At 45.3% G+C, this 20,573-nt stretch overlaps 1 protein-coding gene across 6 annotated transcripts in view; it reads left to right on the top strand.

Annotated features, from left to right (window-relative positions):
• Positions 1-20,573, top strand: part of Atpalpha (sodium/potassium-transporting ATPase subunit alpha) — an 89,688-nt gene that overhangs the window by 27,225 nt on the left and 41,890 nt on the right. Inside the window, exons 1-2 of one of the 6 annotated variants that reach the window (XM_089591548.1) lie at positions 10,360-10,433; positions 12,918-13,272. The exons of 3 other annotated variants lie outside the window; for them this stretch is intronic. In XM_089591548.1, coding sequence (XP_089447674.1) covers positions 13,270-13,272 — 3 coding nt within the window. In that variant the 5' untranslated portion in view covers positions 10,360-10,433; positions 12,918-13,269. Of the gene's footprint in view, positions 1-10,352; positions 10,434-11,857; positions 11,934-12,917; positions 13,273-20,573 lie in introns of those variants that run through there. 2 more of the 6 variants (XM_089591549.1, XM_089591547.1) reach the window with 2 other exon arrangements.

Raw genomic sequence — 20,573 nt, 5'->3', positions numbered from 1 at the left:
CACTTTCGTGTAATTATTATCACCCGCGCAATTTTCATCAGTCGGCTCTGATAATTCGAGTTAAGAATCTCACCAGACTCGAACTGGATGTGGACAATGGAAAAGTATCGCGGGGATACGTGTACTTACGCGATGATAAGCGAAAGAGCCGTGGGATTACGGAGTAATGCGAAACAAAGATAAATATGCGGTACTTACGACAGGAGGTATCGCGAGTGAGCTCAAAGTATACCTGATATTTTGCTGTACTTGGGTGTATAATAGCGATATGTCATTGTATTTTACTGGGATGCATTTCATTGGTGGTACAATGTGAATTTAATCAATTCGTATCGAGTCAAACGATAAGCAAAAACGATTGGGCAAGTCAGACCTTTCAGAGTATCAGATCATATCGTTTGATCGAGCAAATTGTTATAATAAATTTAGCTATTCGCATATTTTTTTTTTTTTTTTTTTTTTTCATACAGAAAAGTACGCGAAGCACAAGTTTCGGCTCTTCCTTACAAAACTTATTTTTATCGTGGCAAAAAATTTACATTTCCAAAGTTCTTATTTGCTGTACCTACTAACCATATTTCATCCCCCTTATCGATTAATAACTGCATCGTCAGTTAATAATTATGAGCGAAAACGTTTATAATTTAGATTTTTTTGTTGGCCTACATGATGGAGATAATCTAATATTCTGTACTGTGTTCTTGAATAATGTAGGTACACGTGAGATACGAAGCGAGTCCTTGAAAACGCAATTTGGGAGCACAAAAATAGTTACAACAATGAGTCGAGTTCATAAAGTGTCCACTTATGTGATTGGAAAAACGAGGAAAATGTCGACGGGAAGAAAATATTTAACAAATTAAAAAAAAAAAAAAAAAAATTATCTTTTGCCCTTTTTCATCGGACACATTTACTTGCGAGCTTATCTCTTTGCACGTTGAAATAATCTTTCTAGAATCAGGCTTAGTTATATTATTGTAATCAATTTTCATCTGCCAGATCTTATTTTCAATTTTAATCTGGTTTTATTTTTCTGCGTCTGTCGTAATAATGTGCAAAAAGATTACCACACGATCATGACTACATACTGCAAAAATATATCATTGAAAACACTCATGATACTTTCAGCCATGTGTTGAAAAAAAAAAAAAATTAAAAGCAATACAAGCAGAGCTTGCGCAGCAGCAACCGCAAGTTTCACGAAGCGCAAAAATTAGTACGGTGATGCATGAAAAAAAAAAAATTTTTTTTTCCAGTGGATAGATGCCCTCAAACGAGAGCAGCACGAAGCGTCGTACAAATGAAAAGACGAATAGACATAAATGGACGAGCGTGACACACGTACACTAAAAATACATAGCTCGAAAATTTGCTCCGTGAACTCTGCAGTGAGTATTACGTAGAGGCACGCGGATCGTCCCCCTATCATACAGGGTGCATCTTTGGCTAGTACGCACGAACATCTCCAGCAGATGGGAAGGAATATAATACAACTCAAAGTAGGGTATCACCAGTTTGAAGCGACTTATGGACGCGGAAAGAAAAAAAAAAAAATAAAATAAAATTGATTCTCCTTGCAAGCACTGAGTTGGTTTTTTGCAGTTTGCGTAGGGGGTGGGGAGAGAAAAAACACCGTATCGGCACAAATAGACAAATGGTAACGTACACTGGTATACGGAGAGTAAATAATAATAATAATAATAATAAATAAAAAAAATAAAAAAAAATACAAGAGGCGGCAAACCGATCGCGCGTCTCAACGAGTATCCGATGACTGCGGCATGTATCGGGGGGACATGGGCCTTCGGCAGCGAGTCAGCTGTTGTCGCTGCTCCCGAGGAGGGTTTATCCGGATCTAACCGGTCTCGAGTCTCTTGAATGAACCGCGGCATCGGCCGAAGCCAGAAACAACCGGTAGCGCGAATGCACACGACGAGAGGGGTATTGTATCGAGCATACATATATACCCGATGATGAGCTATACAGTCGAATGGGAAGAGAGAGAGAGAGAGAGGTGGTGGACAAAAGTGTAGGGTACACTTGTACGCGCGTGATGCGAATCTACGTGTGATTCATCAGGCCCGAGAGCAAAGATGCCCGTGGACTGCTCTCCTGGGGTACACACCGTACTCGTAAGTACGGGCATTATTCTCTCGAGGAGGGCCGATTCAGCCCATAATAATGGTGATGATGATGATGATGGCAACGTAATCGGGTTACATTAGGTCATGTGGATAGTAAGCTTCTCCTACTTTTTTTTTTATCACCTCTTTTTAGCTCATCCGTTTGTCTTTGTGCGTGATTTTTTTTTTTTTTTTTTTTTTTTTTTTTTTTGTTCGTTTGTCTTCTGCACTACAATATGGACCATGTTCCAAATTTTAGATTGACCTATGGTGCGCATTATTAATTTTTTGTCATTTAAGAACGAAATTCACTATTTTTACAAGGGGTACTTTGTTAAGTATACTGTAATGCAAGCATAGTAATTAAGAATAAATTTTTTTACACAAGTAAAAAGTTGTCTACCGTTACTCTGCTGTTAAATTATATTTGTATCGTTATTTTTCGTGAGAAAAGAGGGAAAGAAACCAATTCGAGTAAGTAATGAGCGCGTAAATCCAAAAAAAAAAAAAAAAAAAAAAATTGATGAGTAGTTGAGAGGGTATTTTAAGATTTTTCGGCACAACTCTCTGTACCTATATATGCTTGCGTCAAAGAAATCCTCCCCGTCTTATTCGTGTTTAGAAGACCCCCACTCGGCCTCTCCCGCTCTTACCGTGCACTTCTAGCTTACGGTCAAGTGCATCATTATTTTTACTCCCGTCAGCCCGACCTATCCGAGGACGACACGTTGCTCATAGTACACGTATACGTGCATCTAGAAAGACGGACACGCACACACACTCTTATCTGTTGGGGTTTGTTTAACACTTTTATTTGCTCTTAAAAATAAATTTTTTTTTTTTTTACAACTTTACGCTTCTTTAAAAAAAAAAACATGCTCTCAGAAAAATGTCACTGGCAACGACTTACTTACCATCGGTCATTAGTCCACAGGTAGAAATTATCTTAAACAACTGCTACACTAGCACTATCAAATTTCAATATCGATACTATCCGAGTTTTACAACGATTGCATCGAATTACAACGTGACACTTTCGTTTTGACACACACAATTCTGGACAAATATAAAAGCTCTACTCCATTTTTTGCCAATCGTTGGGATGATACGCGAATCGTCAGATTCGTGAGAAAAATGATAAGTTATCGCGCGGTGAGACAGCGAAAGCTCGTAAAAAGCTCTCCTGGGCTAGCTCACCAAGCGTGAGAACCAGTACCATGACGACTAAGAAAGGAAACTCGCTACCGACCCAATTATATCCCCCCCGCCGGATTGCGCGCAACTCTGTCTTTTTGTTTTATAGAGTTTCATCTCATTGTACAGTTTATCGATGCAGGACTCGTCTTTAATCGTGAGTTTATAAAACTATGTCGACGTGCTCGAGTACATACACATATTCACATCCACACAATGGACAAAAAGCCCCCTCGGAAAATCTGAAACGTCACCTCGACTAATGGAATAACGTTGTCATTGCTTTATCGTCGCTCAGTATATACTTGTAGGTATTTTTAGTTTTTTTTTTTTTTTTTTTTTTTTTTTTTTTTTTTTTTTTCTTTCCCACCACCACACGTGTGTATCCAATGTGTTGCCTTTGAAAACAACAATATGACTCGGATGGTTAATAGCCGACTACTTCACCCATCAATTATATACCGTTTATTTAATTGTTGTAAGTTTGAGATTTACAGTGTTGGTTCTTCACACTTCCGGTTAGCCTCGATCGGTGCGCGCATGCGCTCCCCCTCCCCCACGTTTTCCTTCCAACTCCTGACAATTGCGCTGATAAGCCATACACGCGAGCTAACCAGCTTCCTTCGGCGCTTTCGTAAACGAAACTTGCGCGTCCCTCGTAGGCTCCGATGCTGGTTCTGGATCTGTATACTAATTATGTGCGCACGTACATGGGGCGGGTGGTGGGGGGGGGAGCTTATAAAGTGAACAAGTACAGTCGCCGTGAATGGTCGCTTTGATCGACACCGGATGTCCATGCCCTGGCTACATTGGCCATTCTATAGCTGCTATAGTACGGCCCAAGGTCACTGTTTGGCGCATCGGTGCGCGCAAGCTACATTGTGTCCGACCAAACGGTGGAAACAATCAACGAATCTGGTGTACCGTTTGGTGGGACACGTAAAATATTTTGCCAGATGTAAAATAAAACAGACACACACGCACACACTTACAAATTTCAGAGAATATAGCAAACTCGATGGGCGCGTTGTAGAGCAACGGTAAATGCGTGTGTACTTTGACGGATTTTGCCTCGAGGTAAATTTTTTAAGCTGGTAACGGAGTGGAGGAAAGTTTGCACGGGGACGAGAAAAAGGCACCGTCACGGCGCGTCGTCGTTCGGTATAAAAGGGAGGGTTCAGGGGTACGAGCGTTACACGCGCGTCTCTGATTTCGTTAAAAGCTCGAACAAAGTTGGGGAACAAAGAGAAGTTTCGGATTAAGAGTCGGCCTCTCTGTTATTACGTACATCCCTGTATTCGCCGCTCTCTCTTATCTCGGCTTGTTGTCTGGACTATAACGGCTGCTATGGCAAAAAGGTGGAGGGATTAAAGGCCATTCTTACTTGATTCAAACTTTTCTTTTTTACGTGAGAATCGTAAGGCCAAATCATCACAGGAGTTGGTTAACTTTGCTAAAGTGAACGACCAAGCGAGCCCTTTGATCCTCCCGTTTGTAATTGCCAACGAAAGTCATTTCCTTAAACAAATACACCGAGTGTCCCTGGACAATACTCATCCGAGGTCCACGTGAATTGAGTCGAATTGCTGACGATTAATCAATGGGGGGGAAGTAAGATGTACACCTACAAAGCTCATTTGCAAAATCACGCTTGCCCACGTTACGGGGCCTGCGTAATAATCCAAAACACGCGTCGAGCACTTTCGTCGGGATGAATGTCCAGGATCCCCCGTTCAGTAGCTGCGTGCCTGCATGGGGTTGCCTAATGGAATTTTTTTTAAGCGATGAGTACACGTAGCTGATTAGTTTGGATATGTTGCACGATCGAGGATGACTGTTGGAAAAGTTTACCCGATCCCAGCGCCATTTCGGAGGGGTCGAGTGAGGAATCGTCGGATCATCCATCACGTCATTTGCACGTTTGGGAAACATCTTAATTCATTCTCCATCTGAAATGTATAAATTCTGCGTTTTCATCATTACTTTCGATGAAACCTGTAAATAATGTAATCAAGTTAGGGTCAGACCAAAACAACAAGCGACATCTGGAAGCTATATTTTCATCATTCGGATGGCAAAAAAAATAGTGCGAATCGCAACTCCGCACTTCGAGATAATGGTCATTCTAATGAAAACCAAGTCTCCGTTTTCTTCCTTGGCGCTCGCGACCCCTCCAGTAAATTTTAATGACCCGGAAAAAGCAGAAAAGTCGACCGTGAGCTTCGCAGGTGCTCTGCACGAGGACGTACCTCTTACAATCGAGCAACTTTCTTAATTTCTCAACGAGGGAAAAACCAAGAAATCGAATGTTCACACTGTATTGACCGGAAACACTACTCGTGTCCGATGGTCGAAAAAGTGGGAATTAAGATGGTGATGACCTTCATCTCAGGACCCCTTTTGGGCAGATGTACCAGTTTCAACTAAACATTTACGAGTCATGTAGCACCGACGAAAGAAAGGATGTCTGACGCAGCTGAAACAACATCAGACAAGTTGATTGTAAGTTTGTTTTTCCGTGAAAACGAGATCAGACATACGTGAGCGCGAGTCGATAAAATATCGGGTCAACCGGTGGTGGGATTCATATAGATGGGCCCCAAGTTGATACCACCTACACATGTAATCTTCTATCGATTACACAAACCCGCACGGCTGATGTTTTTTGTACACACAGATTCCTAAAAAGCTCCCATCTCCGCGATATTGGCCCAAAAGCATCGCCACGCTCTACAAGCTCTCGTGCTACTCTCAATGCCTGCGTATATTCTCTATAGGGACGCATACAAATTCTTGATTAGCGTTGACGCGAATTTGACACGTGCTAGCTCATCCACACCAAAAGGCAAACGCGCTCTCTTATACCCACGCGCATTTACCGCGCACGCGAGTACATCCAACATCATATCCTCCATATACACCTATATACACACGTGGCAATAGATGATGCAGTATCTGTATAACGATATGGATAGATGAAGAGAGCGATCGAGGGAGGGAGGGAGTAGATTGGCACAAGGCCAGTCCTAGATTGCGTAACCCCTCGCTGCCTCTCCCTGCACACGCAGACGCGCCAACAGCATCAGCGGTACAGTAGCAAATTGCTCTCTCTCTCTGCCTATGAGCATCACCAAGCATCGCACAACTGCATGGGAGATTCACGTGCTATCTGTCTCCGTACCTACGTGTGCGTTTTACGCGCTACGGCATGTCGCTCGTGCCCGGAAGCACCCCGAGCCATCCTCTCCCCAGCCCGTGGGAATACGAAAGAAGCCGCGCGAGCGTGCGTGAAATATGCCCGAGCTTTCGCGCCTACTCTAAGCTCTCTCTCTCTCTCTCTTTCTTCTTCTGTCTCTTTTTTTTCCCCTTTTCTCTTTTGTTCTTCGTGGACGATTGCGCGGGAGATTTCTTCTCCTACCCCCTTGCTTCGAGCGGTTGCTAACCAGCCGGGTGCTCCCTCGAGCTTTGATTTTTTTGTCGATCGGTCGACCCAAAAGATTGGACTCGTGCTCAATGGTAATTAGGGCATTGTCATGGCTACCTGATGTCGTCGAGCAAAGATAAATGTTACCTGCTTTTTTTTAAAAATAATCGAGAAGGAGAAAAAAAAGCGTAGGTGATACTTGGCTTTGGTTTGTGAAAAAAAAAAAAATAAATAAGAAAAAATCGATTTCTACGTGCTCCATTTTCGCAAAACTTTGAAGATCGGGTCGCTTCGATTGACGGAAAACACACAGCATGTAACGCGCGTTGGCACACGCGATACAACGATGATGGCCATTACACGAGCGCGAGCACGTGTTGCCCGATAATTACACAGATGTTTTATCTGAAGCACAGTTTAGAGCTCGATTTCGATATTTGCTGATGTGTTAAAGAGTTCATAGGATCAGTGGAGTTTCAAACTATCACGTGTCATGTAAATTTTACAAAAGGCAAAAATTTCCCTGCATGTGTAATTGACCCACAAGCTAATTCCAGTATATCGCGATGAAACTTGCAAGCTCCGCCTTTCATACTCGTACGGTACACCTTTACATAAATATTTGCTCTTTTGACAGGTATCAGGTACACATATAGTATCTGTGCGATAGTTCGAATTGACGTATAACGAGGGAACTCGCCTTGATCAATGCTTCTCTTTCTGGAATAGCTATCAAAGCTCAAAGTCCTCGGTAAACCTGATTATTTTGAAGGGGAAAAAGTTTGGCTAATTGAGTGTTGGATGGACTCTGGGTAACATCTCAAATTCCTAGTTCTGTGTATAAAGGGGCCCGGAAATCTTGTTTTTATGCATACACATTTCATCCTCAAGTAATTTGAACGGTCCATGCATGTCTGTATACATGAAAGAGCTTTCATATACACGTATATCGCACCTATTACGAGCAAACAGCATATCATCCCCAAAGAAAATATTGTATGAGATTCCGGAAACTGTAGAGGATCACGTATATAAACATCAAACCTGTGCTATCTGTTTGGAAAATTATCCTCTTTTCGCAAGTTGAATTTCCAACGTGTTTATGGTGCTGAAAAAACTTTTTATACCAAGATGCGGAAGAATTTAATCGAGGCGCGCGTCTACAAATCCTCAGGACTTAGTATCCCAAAAATTTCCCTCTTTGGTATGTATTGCTTTTGCATTTCTAAACGCTCCAAGGCGTACAGCTCGTAAAATACCACCAGCCCATATAAGGATAGGTCCTGCGCATCTCAAACGGATTGGACTTTGTCAAATAAGATATGACCTAAGCGCGACCTTACCTCGTAACTCTCAATCAAATGGAGGAAAAAAAGGGCTGTTAATGGAAGGGTCAAAACCCTGGTAGCTCCCCCTCACGTGACTCGGGTCTGGAAGCAGAGGTGCGAGCAAGAGGGTACGTACACCAGTACATAAGATATCGAAACTGATTGTAAGCCGATGGATGGTGGGCGAGATTGGGGAAAAAAATTATATTACCGACGTGCCAATGGCTCTCGATCGTGAGCGATGTCCATCACTTTGGGCCGTAACTATTTTCCTCCTCCCCCCCCCTTCCCCATTTCATACAATATGTATATTTGTTTATCAGCTCAGCTCCGGGCGTTTTTCCGGGTCCTCGGTTTTTTTTTCCTTCTTTTTTTCTTACCCTCTCGATCTCGCACGTTTTCATCGCCCAAGCGAGCTCGCTCCTACGTGCGGCCGATCGATCTTTTGGCGTTTCCATTCAACTCTGCGCCGGGAAAATCTGCGGGTAACGTAGCACAGAGTCATTACCCTTTGACGTACGTATTGAAGGTGAGAGGCACGCATGAGCGAATTTAATGAAAAAAAAAAAAATATATATATATATATATATATATATATACACACAGGGAAACAACGTTTTTGTAGAAGCTCGCAGAGGTTGCGTTTGGTCTTCAATCGATTCTGGAACTCGTTAAATCAAACGGCGGAGTTGATGGAAAATAAAATTGCTACAGCTATGGTAAAACGGACTTTTGATTTTTCGATGTACGATCGTGTGCTACGGTGTATCGTTTTTGTGGTCAAAAATATAGTTTCCCCCTGATCGTCGATGCAGTAGGTACACAAAAAAATATTCCCAGTATGCAAAAAAAAACAACCCCTCCCCCTGTCCCTCGAAGTATATATACACAACCCCCTCGTAGTCGAACGAGCCCTCGTTTGCCCCGTAGAGGAGAGACTATGTACAACCAGTCGGCCGAGTTGCACCGTCGGCGAAAAAAAAAAAGCTAATTTTCACACGGCACATCCGGGGAAAACGCTCGTTCACCCGTGGGTGGAATCCGTGCACGAATAATCAAGTTTTTTTTCTTAAGTTTCTCCTCGTCCGTGGAGCCGCTGCTGCAGCCAACAGAAGCTCTACGCGGCGGAGAAACCCGCAGCTTGCAAGTTAGAGAAAGACAGCCGTGCTACGCTCGACGAGATCCGACATTGAGTAAAGAGTATAGAGACGGACGCGCGCGTATATTATAGACATATATGAGCCAGAGAGAGGAGGGAGATCGGGTGTGTTGGTGTGTATATATATATATATATATATATATATATATATGTATGTATATACAATGGTGGTATAGTGGCGCGTAGCCCAGTAGCACAGATCCCAGCCCAGTGGTGCTCAACGCAAGCTCCCCTCGAGCCTCCGGACCTACGGAACAAACGAAACGGGCCGGGAATCATGGTAAGTAGGGAGCATGTGTTGCACAGGATTCACGGCTCATCCTCTTGAAATTCGACAATATTTGGCTCTCACCTCGAAAGGGTTACTCTTCGCGAGCTCGATTACGAATCATTTTTAGCTGGAAAACAAAAAAAAAAAAAAAAAAAAAAAAAAAAAAAAAAAAAAAAGAAAAAAAACGATACATGGTACACCGGAAGCTTAGCAATGCATCCCTATAGATATACAGAGGTGATAGAATCGTCAACGAAGAGCCTCTCCGGTCTGGCAGAAAAAACGCTGCAGCCTCCGGAGCCAAGGAGGACAACGGGGATCGAAAGCTCTCCGCTGCTAGGGCGCATGTTATAACACGTAGAGATAGATACGCACGGCATGCATGCATATTCTCCTCCTCTTTATCCACCCTGGGCTGTCGTAGGCACTGGCGGCTCGCAGAGCTTGCGCTGACGTTCCCGCGGTGGCGGCGCAAGCTCGAGCGGACCGAGCCAGGGGGAGCGAGGGAGACACACATACACACGTTTGGTTGTACGGAAGAGGGGCACGCTTCGGGGAGATGGACAGAGCCGAGGCGTGCAGTGCGCGTGTGTACAGCCAAACAGAGTGAGGAGAGGGGAATAGATTAATCTCGCGACGGCGCAGTGGGGTTTGGATGTGTATACGCCGTCCACCCGTATACATAGGTATACGCATACACTGACGCTTTGTCGCTCGCGGGTACGTGCAACCGCGAGGGGGTGAAGTAGAAGAAAAAGAGGGGAGGGAGGGAGGAAGAAAGAGAGAGGAGTGGGGAGGACCGGTCGATGATGCCGGCGGTCCTTCACGACGCGCGCGACGCACACTAGTCAGTCTCTGGTCCACCCCGAAGCCGCGCCGTTACCTTCTCTCACATCGATAGAGCCGCCTCGCCGCAGCCATGAGTGACGACAAGGTTTGTGTTGCCGATTAACCAAAAAACCAAAAATAAAAACCAAACAAAAATAATAATAACAACAACAACAACAACAACAACAACAACAACAACTCATCGTTCGAACCAACGAAAAATCTCTACTTCACTGGCGACGGGTTTTTCGAGTTTTCCGTCCGTCTGTCTTCATTGCAGTCCTCTCGTCTCCGCATCGTCTTTCGTGTGTGCGAGCCAAAGTTTTGCCAGTTGTGCCGTGTGAAATCCTTCCAAACCCTCCCTCCCCCATAATCATCATCGGCTGTGCTTGTCGGAGATTTGACGATAGGAGGAGGGAAAAAAAAAAAAAAAAAAAAAAAAATCACGTAGTGGAAGGTGCCGTTTTCATCCCCTTGCTGTGCATCGACTTCTTCCCTCGATCCGAGCGCCCCCTCGTTCCCTCCGTCCATTGCAAGCAACCCCCTCGCGACTGCCTATATACCGTCATCCCGTCACCAAATGCATACACCTACATGTACCCAGCACCTGACACACACACTTGCCATGACAGTACACGGTAGTACTCGTACGTGCTTACAGTGTACTCAAAGAGATCCTGGCAGTCCTACCGCATATATACATACATACATGCATACATACATACATACCTTAGGAGTAGATTTACCTCGTCACGCACATACACACACATATTATATGCTCGCCACCGCCTTATACCACCCTCCCTTGGCTGTGTCATAGCTTACACGCGTACAAATACATGTATCCGAAGCCACCCTCTGTGGAGCGTGTGACTGTGAGCTTATTATTCATGTATACGTGGGAGGAAGGGAGAGAAAGGGAGATGCTCTACCGCTGATGGTGACGTCTGTCTGTCGTTGTCTTGGACTATTCTACTGACAAGAGAGAGAGAGAGAGAGAATGAATTAAAAAATATAGTGGATAGAGTGAAAAGAAAGAAAGAAGAAGACCAAGTGACGTTTGGTAGCTCCTTGGGGGAGCCAAGGAAGCCAAGAGGAGGAGGAGAAAGAGGACGTCGAGGTCGCCCGCGAGTGTAAGCTCGTGCGCGCGCACCGGAACCCTCTTTCTCGTGGCTGCTGCTCTCCTGGATGAGACGCGAATAGAAGGAAGGCGGTGGATGTATGCTCTTTGTCTTCTCTCTCTCTCTCTCTCGCTCTTTTAATGACCCGAGGACGTCGACGACGACATCATCGACGAGTCGTTGATTACTATACTCCAATACCCGGGGCCACTTTCTCTCCCTTGGTTCTTTTCATTCGCGCGTCCCTTCGTGCCTCGCAGTGCTATACCTACGCTGTGACATAACGCCCTCTGCTCCCTCGCGAGTGTTCCTTGTTAAATACGTGGTCCGCGTGACTCGAACAACTGTGAAGATCAAAGTTATCGTTTCGCAAGTGCCGTCGAGTGTGCCCGAGGAACATCACCGGAGCTTGTCGGTACAAAAAAAGGAAGGCGCGGCTGGAGTATGCTTGATCTCCGGTGATGTTCTTCCACGCGGCTGACGAGGTGTGAATGCGCAAGCTCTAGGATACGTCATTACATGGGTTTTTTTTTTTTTTTTTTTTTTTCTTCTTCTTTTGCTCACGTGTAAGAGTTTGGTTTGCCGATCTTTGTTGTCATCTCGTGTGTGTGTGTGTGTGTGTGTGTGTGTGTGTGTGCTGGTGTCGTAGTCGTTGAACAGTGAATTTCGGTGCCAAGTGGGCAAATGACGTGGATGACACTGACCACCGAGCGAGCGGTGGAGAAAGAGTGGCTTGCCAAGTGTTTGCCAGATAAAGTAATGACAGCTCGGAAGTAAAGGAAAGCAAAAAGAGTCGAATGTGAGTTTTTTTTTTTTTTTTTTTTTTTTTTCTAATGGTCGATCGGTCGGGATTCTTCAGCTCTTTCTCTGCCTCTCGCTTTTCGATTTCGCCTGATCGATACCAAGAGGGACACTATACAATACAGCTCGTGCATTCGTGTGTTTTTCATCTCTTTCGTATATCTTTTTTTTTTTTTTTTTTTTTTTCCGCGCACTCGTACAATCCCTTACGTAATTACGGACGCCGATGAAGAAGTCGGTAACTGGACACTCATCGAAGACTGGCCGATGCGCGACCATAGTGATACCCGGACTTTGTCGATCAAGTGTCGCATTAAACGAGTACAAAAAGTGCACCGATGAGCAACAAAAGTGTCGATGGCAAACGTCAAAATATGATAAATGAATGACGAAACTGTGGACTGCAAGTGTCTTTTGAAACTGTGTTACATCACCTATAAATAATCGCGGAGCTTCGATCCTCAAGGAGAACAAAAGATTCGGTGTATGGCTGCGTGCGTGCGTGTGTGTGCGAATCTGTGAGACGAGTGTAAATCTGTTGGATGAACGAATGAGAGTGATCGCGGAGAGGGGGAGAGGGAGATGGGGGGTGACTCCCCTCTCTTTCTTCCCCGGATGTAGGGCCCACTGTCCGGGTCCGTGCAGTAAAACCCTCGAGTGTTTCGCAGTGATCGCGGCTGTCTGCGGGCCAGTGCAAGACGACCGTCGCCATCGGTATAGTATTAGACGATAAGTAACGGGGCCAGCGTTGTTGTCGCGCGTCCACACCCTTACCTCCACGGCCGTTGCTGGTGGTGCACTGTTACGACACACCGACGACAACGACCCTGGCAATAAAGAGGACGGCGACGGATATTTACCATTGTTCTTTGTTTTCTCTCGCGCGCGACGTCGTTGTAAGGTAAAATAAAGGGCGCCCGCGCGCGCGTGTCAGTGACGATCAAAGGGAGATCGACTTGTGCGTAAGCCAGGCCCAGGGTCTCAGATTTTCCTGGACCAGCAGCACCAGCCCGCGCCAACATGGTAAAAACACCCATTTTTCTCTCTCTTTCTTCTTCTTCTTTTTTTGTTTTTGGCGAGTTAATTGCTACACTTTTCTTTTTTTTTTTTTTCTTTTCTTCTACAAGCTGTACGTAGTTGGTAGTGCTCGGCACCCGTATTATAGCCATACACGCCATTTCTTTTGGTTTTCAAACCGATGGCTTTTATAGATCAGCCAAGCTTGTAACTTACGCATAGTGTGCTATATAGTTGACTCGAAATTTATCGATCGACCAACACTGATGATCATCCATTGGCGTGGCAAAAAGAAAGGGTAGTCGATGATAGACAGGGGCACGGGAGAATCGGGGGGTGGCAACTTACCCGCCGTTACGAAGGCGCTTACGTAACCCGTTCCGGGGCAGCAGAAGCAGCGGCAGCGCATAGGTATATACGTATAAGTCACGAGAGTTCCGGCGTTCGCGGGATCGTCCAATGTCGAGGCCCAAATGATCTGCCGACCAAAGGATCGCCGCGCACCCCCCCTTATCGTCCTTCCGACTCAAGGTCGCGTGTGCAGCTCCTTCGCGGGGAGGAGACGAGCGCCGATCGATCAGTAGTGCAGCTCACATATTATGACCATTGCGCGTATACGTACACGCCGGGCGTGAATTTTCCCGAGTTCCGGTATTGCGTAACGCTCCAGCGGCGTAATGCAGCGGAGCTTGCAACGGAGAGAGCGCGCGCCCGCGCACTGGTGCATTCTGCCCTCGTTCGTTCGACATTTTGCTCTTGCCAGACAAACTTTTAGCACGGGGGCCGTGGGGAGGAGGGCCCTCGACTTGAATTTACGCTCATCGGGTGGCTAAGGGACACTGGCAGACAATTGATAATTTGCATGAGGTATAGAACAGGATAGATCCCCGGACGAGGGCCCATTTGCTGATTGCAATGAAGCAGCTCTTTGTCGTCTGCTTCGCGCATGCGCCGCTCAAACGATACTCTATAGCTCGCGCTCGGCTACAGAGTGCAAATGTCTGCTCCCATCTCGTACACGTATAACATGAACAACCCCATGGACGTGCAATGTCTTTCCGTAGCCCTTGATTGTCGATCTCTCCTCGTGGGTTTTCCACCCCTAGTGTCCTTTCCCGATTTTTCTTACGAGTCCCAAGCTCCTTGGACAGGGAGGTTAGGTTATCATTGATTTTACTCGACAGAGTTCTGGTAGAGAAGGGGGGTGGGTGAAAGAGCCGAGCCGGAATTCGCGCTGCTTTTTCGTCGAAAGCATCGATTGCGCCGGAAAATTGTACACGGGCTCCTTTTCCATTCTCTCTCTTTCCGGCTCCGAGTAGCTCAAGTGCCGTACCTAGTGTATGCATACTTACCCGTTATAGATCAGAACGAGGGAGACGGGAGCGCTTCTGCGCAAACGAATAGTCGATGATGCTGTTGGTTCATCGGGGGGCTTAGCCGATGGTCGTGGAAAACCTAGTTGCAGGGACAACTCGTAGATTTTTATTGGCTCGTTGAAACTTTTAATCGGCCCTTCGCTTATTGACACCTGTATGGTTGGATGGCATGCACCTTTGTAGGTTTTTCGAGGTGATATTTCACTCTGTACGCTTATATTCGGAAGAGGTACCGCGAGAAGAAAGAGTTGAACCTTTTAAGCTGAGTAGTTTTATTTTATTTTATTTTATTTTATTTATTTATTTTTTTTTTTTTTTGAGACGGGAATTATCGAGAAATGGACTCGTCTATAGGCGCTTGTGCGTACATCCCGATGAGCGTTACTACCAGGAAATGATACTTGGAAAATTACGTAACATAATTAGCTTGTTTATAGTGGTTCGAAAGTAGATATTTTTATTTTATTTTTAGAAAGCATTAATGATTTTCTAACCAAAAATGGTATTTTTTCTCTTTTGTGGATGAATCGAATGCAACTGAGTTATTTAAATTACCGCTTGATTCTAATAATGACATCACTAACAATGATTGAAAAACTTTATTATTCCAGTGCGCCAAATTGTTAGATGTTTTACTTATCATAGTGTCATTACGATCACTTTTTATCCTATATGGTTGTACCGTCTGACCAAAAAAGGTTATTACTACTGAAAACTCGGTTCGGCCAATTATTTTCCATAAACACCTGTAAACGAAGCTGCACCCATTCGTGGCGAATGTCAATTATCATTGAGTCTCTAATTCACTCGAAAACCTAATCGCCAGAGTGACACGGACGCACTTGCTCAACAATTTTCGCGTCGGCAAATCACATGAAATTGGGGACACAAATTCCAATGAGATATTATCATTATAGCGACAGCAAAAAAAAAAAAAAAAAAAAAAAAAAAAAAAAATAATGATCAAACGAATAAAGCCTCAACCCTGAGACCCAACAAACAGTCAATCAGGTCTTTAGCCCATTGTTGAAAATTTACATCTGCAAATCGCACGAACTAAATCCGATGCGCACGTGTTCTGCAGAGCAGCAGTTAAATTTAAATAAATCCATCCGCTCCTCCCGCTGTCTTGTCACATCAGATATAGCCGCGAGTCGGATTAATCGGTTCATTCAAGCTCGAAGCTATATTCAACTCGATCGACCCTTTCTCGCCGATTCGATGGCCTGTACCGATTTGCAAACCCATGCATTTCACGATGAAGGGATTTTTTTTGCGCATCACCGTTGTCATCGTCTGCCGCAGGTAACCTTCCTCGCGCGACCAAGTAGGTGCATATACGAGCCGTGACGCGGAGCAAAGAGCACGACAGACAAAACGCTCCATCCGCTGGACGAAAGCCGCGCGCGGTACACGTGCACCCGAGAGCCAAAGTTACCGGCCATAGGTGCGAGAGAAAGAGAATCAAGGACGGCGCGTCGATTGAAAAGGTCGATCCTTTTAAAGAGACACGCGCTGCTGGGAAAAGGGGGAGGGAGGGAGTCCATGCGTGCACTGTGCGAGCGTTTTTCATTCATTGCAATTTCTTCTCTTGTCGCCGAGCGCCGTTTCCGCATCGCGTTATCACCAAAGTATCTGTGCCCGAGGAAACACTCGAGGCTGAGCACTGATAGTTGCGTAACCCTCCCAAAAAGCCCTTTCCTCCGTCCCTCCCACGGTTGGATTGCCCTTTTTCTCCCTCTCTGTCCCCCTGCCTTTTTTTTTACCGATCTTATTGAACCTTTTCTTTTTCATGGTCCGGGTCCACCACATAGGATTTTTTCTAAAAAATAATCTGTGCAACACATCGTGATTTACAAGAAATAATAACAAATACATACCTTTTACGACCCGTGCACATTAATGGGCCATTCACTAGTGAGCGTTCCATTAGTGTTACTTTGTAAAAACCTGCCGTTCAACGCGTACAAAATAGTAATTAAAAATAACCGATTCACAACGATGCTACGATAGTCCGGTAAAATCGAAGCGTCGTAAAAAAAAAAAAAAAAAAAAAAAAAAACGTAATGCGCGTGTCCCTTTATCTGCACAGTACGCATATACTTATACTCACCTCGTATCTATCTATACATAAACGTGGGTCGACGTCGTCAACCATGACGAGGAGGAGGAGGAGGAGGAGAGGCACCATAAAAGAGCGTAACGAAGCAGGTTAATTATAATAGGACGCGCTCGTTACGAAATCTGCTCGGTTTATACATACATATATTCACGTGGACACGTAAAAAAAGAGGCTCGGAGACAAGGGCATGCAAAAATGCGTAACTCTTCAAAAGAAAGCTCCTATATATGATTTAGGTGTATTCGCATACAATGTCAAAGTCACACGCGTGGGGTGTATGTGTGTGTGCGTGTGTGACAATATATAAATGCGGGCAAAGCGATCGCAAGGGAAATATATGTATATATGTATATAGTAGGTGACACGAGACGGCCTTCCTCTCGTTGCTAGCTCGTGCGGAGTATTGCATTCAAGTGCGACCTATGGAACTACATACCTATATACTCGCTCGTCCATCCGATCTGAGCCATCCAGTTGTGCTTGCTCAATCCTGTACACACGCGTACACTTCAATATATTTGTATCGAAGAGAGTCGTGGAGGGTGAATTTGGTGAAGGTAACTTTAACCCTGTCGTGTAAGGTACCCGTTTATCGTTACCAAAGTCTCTCGCAAGATTACTCTTCGGTATCTGTAAAAATCGTGTTTTTCCTCCCAAAGATCTATTTCAGATATGGTTTTTCCACACCATATACCTACGTGTTTTATTCGTTAAAGTGTGTACACCTGTTGATGTTACTTTTTCATCGTCCCTGCAGCTGATAAAAATAAACGCTAATTAGAGTCTCGCTCCTCGACACGTCGACGCTACCAAAAAAAAAAAGAGTGTAGCACTCTGCACAGTGGAAAATTTTTTCCCACATCCAAACTTCCTGCAAGGGTGTACTTACGATCAACGTAAATGGAAAATTGAAAAGGGGCCATCACCTTCTCGAGACGAAAGAGACCGTCCAGCTTCCGTCGAAACGTAGCCTGTACCCTATGGCATTCCTCGCAATTCCAGCCTCGAAGAGTGAGAGAGAGAGAGAGCCCGCGTCGCGTGATATATGCGTGCTTTACGCGCATCACAGCGGCAGTCGTCGCGCTATTACGGCCAATCTAGCAATTCCCGATGTGAATCATCCTCGCCGCCGCGATCCCGGGCAGAGCTCGTAAACTCGCACCGGCGTAATAATCTCCGAGCGCGCGCCTCGCGCATCAAGAATTTCCGAGTCTCTCCTCTCTCTCTCTCCTTTTTTTTTTGTTTTTTGTTTTTTCGGATTAGGGCTGCGGACCTTTGCTTGTTCGTCTAATGGTTTTGGACGGGCACTCGATCGACCCAGATACCCTCCTCCTCCTCCACCACGTACACGCGCATGGGCTATTACATCCGAGAGTGCGCCCATTACCACGAGGGGTCGGCGCCAAATTTTTCCTCCCACCATCCATACACGAGTATACTTACGTGACCGACGAAGAATCGTGTAGAGCTTCGCGATGCATCGCCCGTATTGGGATAGGTGATAATATCGAACGAAAGAGCTTATTAAAACTACATATGTATATATTATATTCTCGTGCACGTGCTGTGTATATTAATAGCCAGTATACGTTATTGTACGTTGATTTGGATTCGTTGCGTAACCCGTAGCTCGTGTGGACGTCTCTAGACTTGTCTATAGATTCAGGAACAACAAAAAACAATCCTCTTTTTTTTTGTTTTCCAATTTTGTCGTTCAGGTGCAACCTATCCATGCATACATGCAGAGAGGGAGAGTTGACTCGTTGAGAATCCTAACCCGCTTACTCGTCGCCTACGGCTATATTTCTTTTTTTTTTTTTTTTTTCCTCTCCATCTCCCTTTCTCGCTGTCTTTCTTCTCACACACGCGCGTTGGGGGAAAAAAGGGGGATAGAAAAAAAAAAAAAAAAAAAAAAAGAAAAGACTAAGCCACGAAGGAGAACGCGAAAGAGCTTACTCTCTTTCCTTTCAACCGCGAGGGAGTAAAAAATAAAAACCAAAGAGCTTGAGCGCGTATACATACCTACCTACCCGCTGTGTGTGTCACATATATACGCCGAGGAAAGAAGAAGAAGGAGGCCAGAGAGAGAGAGGGAGAGAAGTGAGTTTTCTCCGAGGGGTTGGTAACAGAGGAAAGACAAGCGAGGGAGACTAGAGAGATGGCAAGCTGGAGCGCGTGGGGGGAGGGGGTGGTACGGGAGCGAGTGCTACTACTAGTGGTAGTAACGGCACACACACAGCGTATAGGGGTGTAGGCGCTCGAGTTGGCCATATAGGAGACGGCAGACTAGATGGCGCCCGAGGGCCGGCTCGATTCGACGTATTCTGGGACGCTTATCGATCCTCACCCTATTTATAATTCATCCAACGTTTCGATTCCTTCGACATTAAACACAACGCCGAGCTCCGCGCTACTATCGATGCTCTGCTCTTACACTCCTCGCACATATATAAAAAATTGACGTAACAAAGGCTTATGATATTATTAAGTGTTTGTCTGGCGATTCTTTCCATTGTTCGTGTAACATAGTTTGTACTTTGATCGCGGGAAAGGGGGTGAAACGGCGATACCATCGAAAGGAAAAAAAAAGGGGGGGTTTACAGTACACATAAGGTACACCCTTCGATGTTCACGTGGCCGGTGGCTACGTTGACTTGTACCGTTTGATTGCACGGACGTACGACACGAAAAGGCTCTTTTCCACCACAAACGCGTCCCTCGAGAACTGTATATTGCCTCGGAGTAGGTGTCCGTGTGCGCACGATACAGTCGCGTACGGCTGATCGATCTCTCTTCGGCTCGATTGATTTGTTTGCCGCAGACGAGCTCGCGCTTGTGTTACATGCATCCCGCATCATCTTACGTAATAATAGGAGGGAGGGAAGTAAGAACCGCAACTTCCGCTTGACGGAGAATTTTTCAACTTTGTTGTTCGTGATGGCTTTCCTCTCGTGCACACGCAGAACGGCCCACCGTTTTATTTGACCACAGTGTTCAAAACTCAATAGTTGCATGAGGGTGCAATTGGAAAAGTTACCTCGGTTGTATATATAATATGTACTTCTTACTTCCAAACTGGGAGAGTAACTTGGTCAGGAGCGAAACGGCGCGTGTACCTATTTTTGATTTTCAGGGCGCACGAGTGTAACGTAATACTTTCGAGTGTACCATTGCAAACGAGCTCAGACGAGCCGATCGATCGCCCCAAAGTGAAGTTACGCCTAGTCACGCGATCGGTAGGTATACAGCTGAGGAGAAGTACTCCCTTGTATATATACGTATGTGTGCATAGCAAGACTGCACTTTTTTGTTAAGATTTCGATTTTTCCCTCCCCAAACGCTGACTACACCCTCGCGATTGAGTTTTGTCTTCCACCCCGGTTCGAACAATTGAGCGTTTTCAACGCTCGCACACGATACCGCACATACTTGCCCTCAACTCGGAATCGATATAGTTAACGCTGACTCAAAGTTTACTTTACGTCGCCGCGTTTATCGACCGGACCGGGCTTTTGTAGCTGTCCCAATTCTCGAGGGAGAAACGAAAAAAAAAAAAAAAAAAGTCTCGACGAAAACCACCCCCCGTATGGTGCATCTTCGGCACAAATTATCCGGTGGACGGACCAGCCGTTTGCTTCTTCTAGCTGGACGAGGGTGGGCGCGGGGAGGAAAAGCAAATCCGTTCGATTTAATTGCCACCTGCGCCTTCAAAGACTTCCGCTTAGCGGCACCTGCGGGTCTTCGGTTGCGCCAACTCGGCGCGCTCCTCTTTTTTTTTTTCCACGTTTCCTCCTCTACTCGACTGTCGA

Source organism: Copidosoma floridanum, unplaced genomic scaffold (assembly GCF_036245765.1).
Source record: "Copidosoma floridanum isolate Cflo_tuat_1 unplaced genomic scaffold, Cflo_Japanese_pri ptg000013l, whole genome shotgun sequence".
Taxonomy (NCBI): domain Eukaryota; kingdom Metazoa; phylum Arthropoda; class Insecta; order Hymenoptera; family Encyrtidae; genus Copidosoma; species Copidosoma floridanum.
This window is presented reverse-complemented; position numbering and strand designations above follow the sequence as displayed.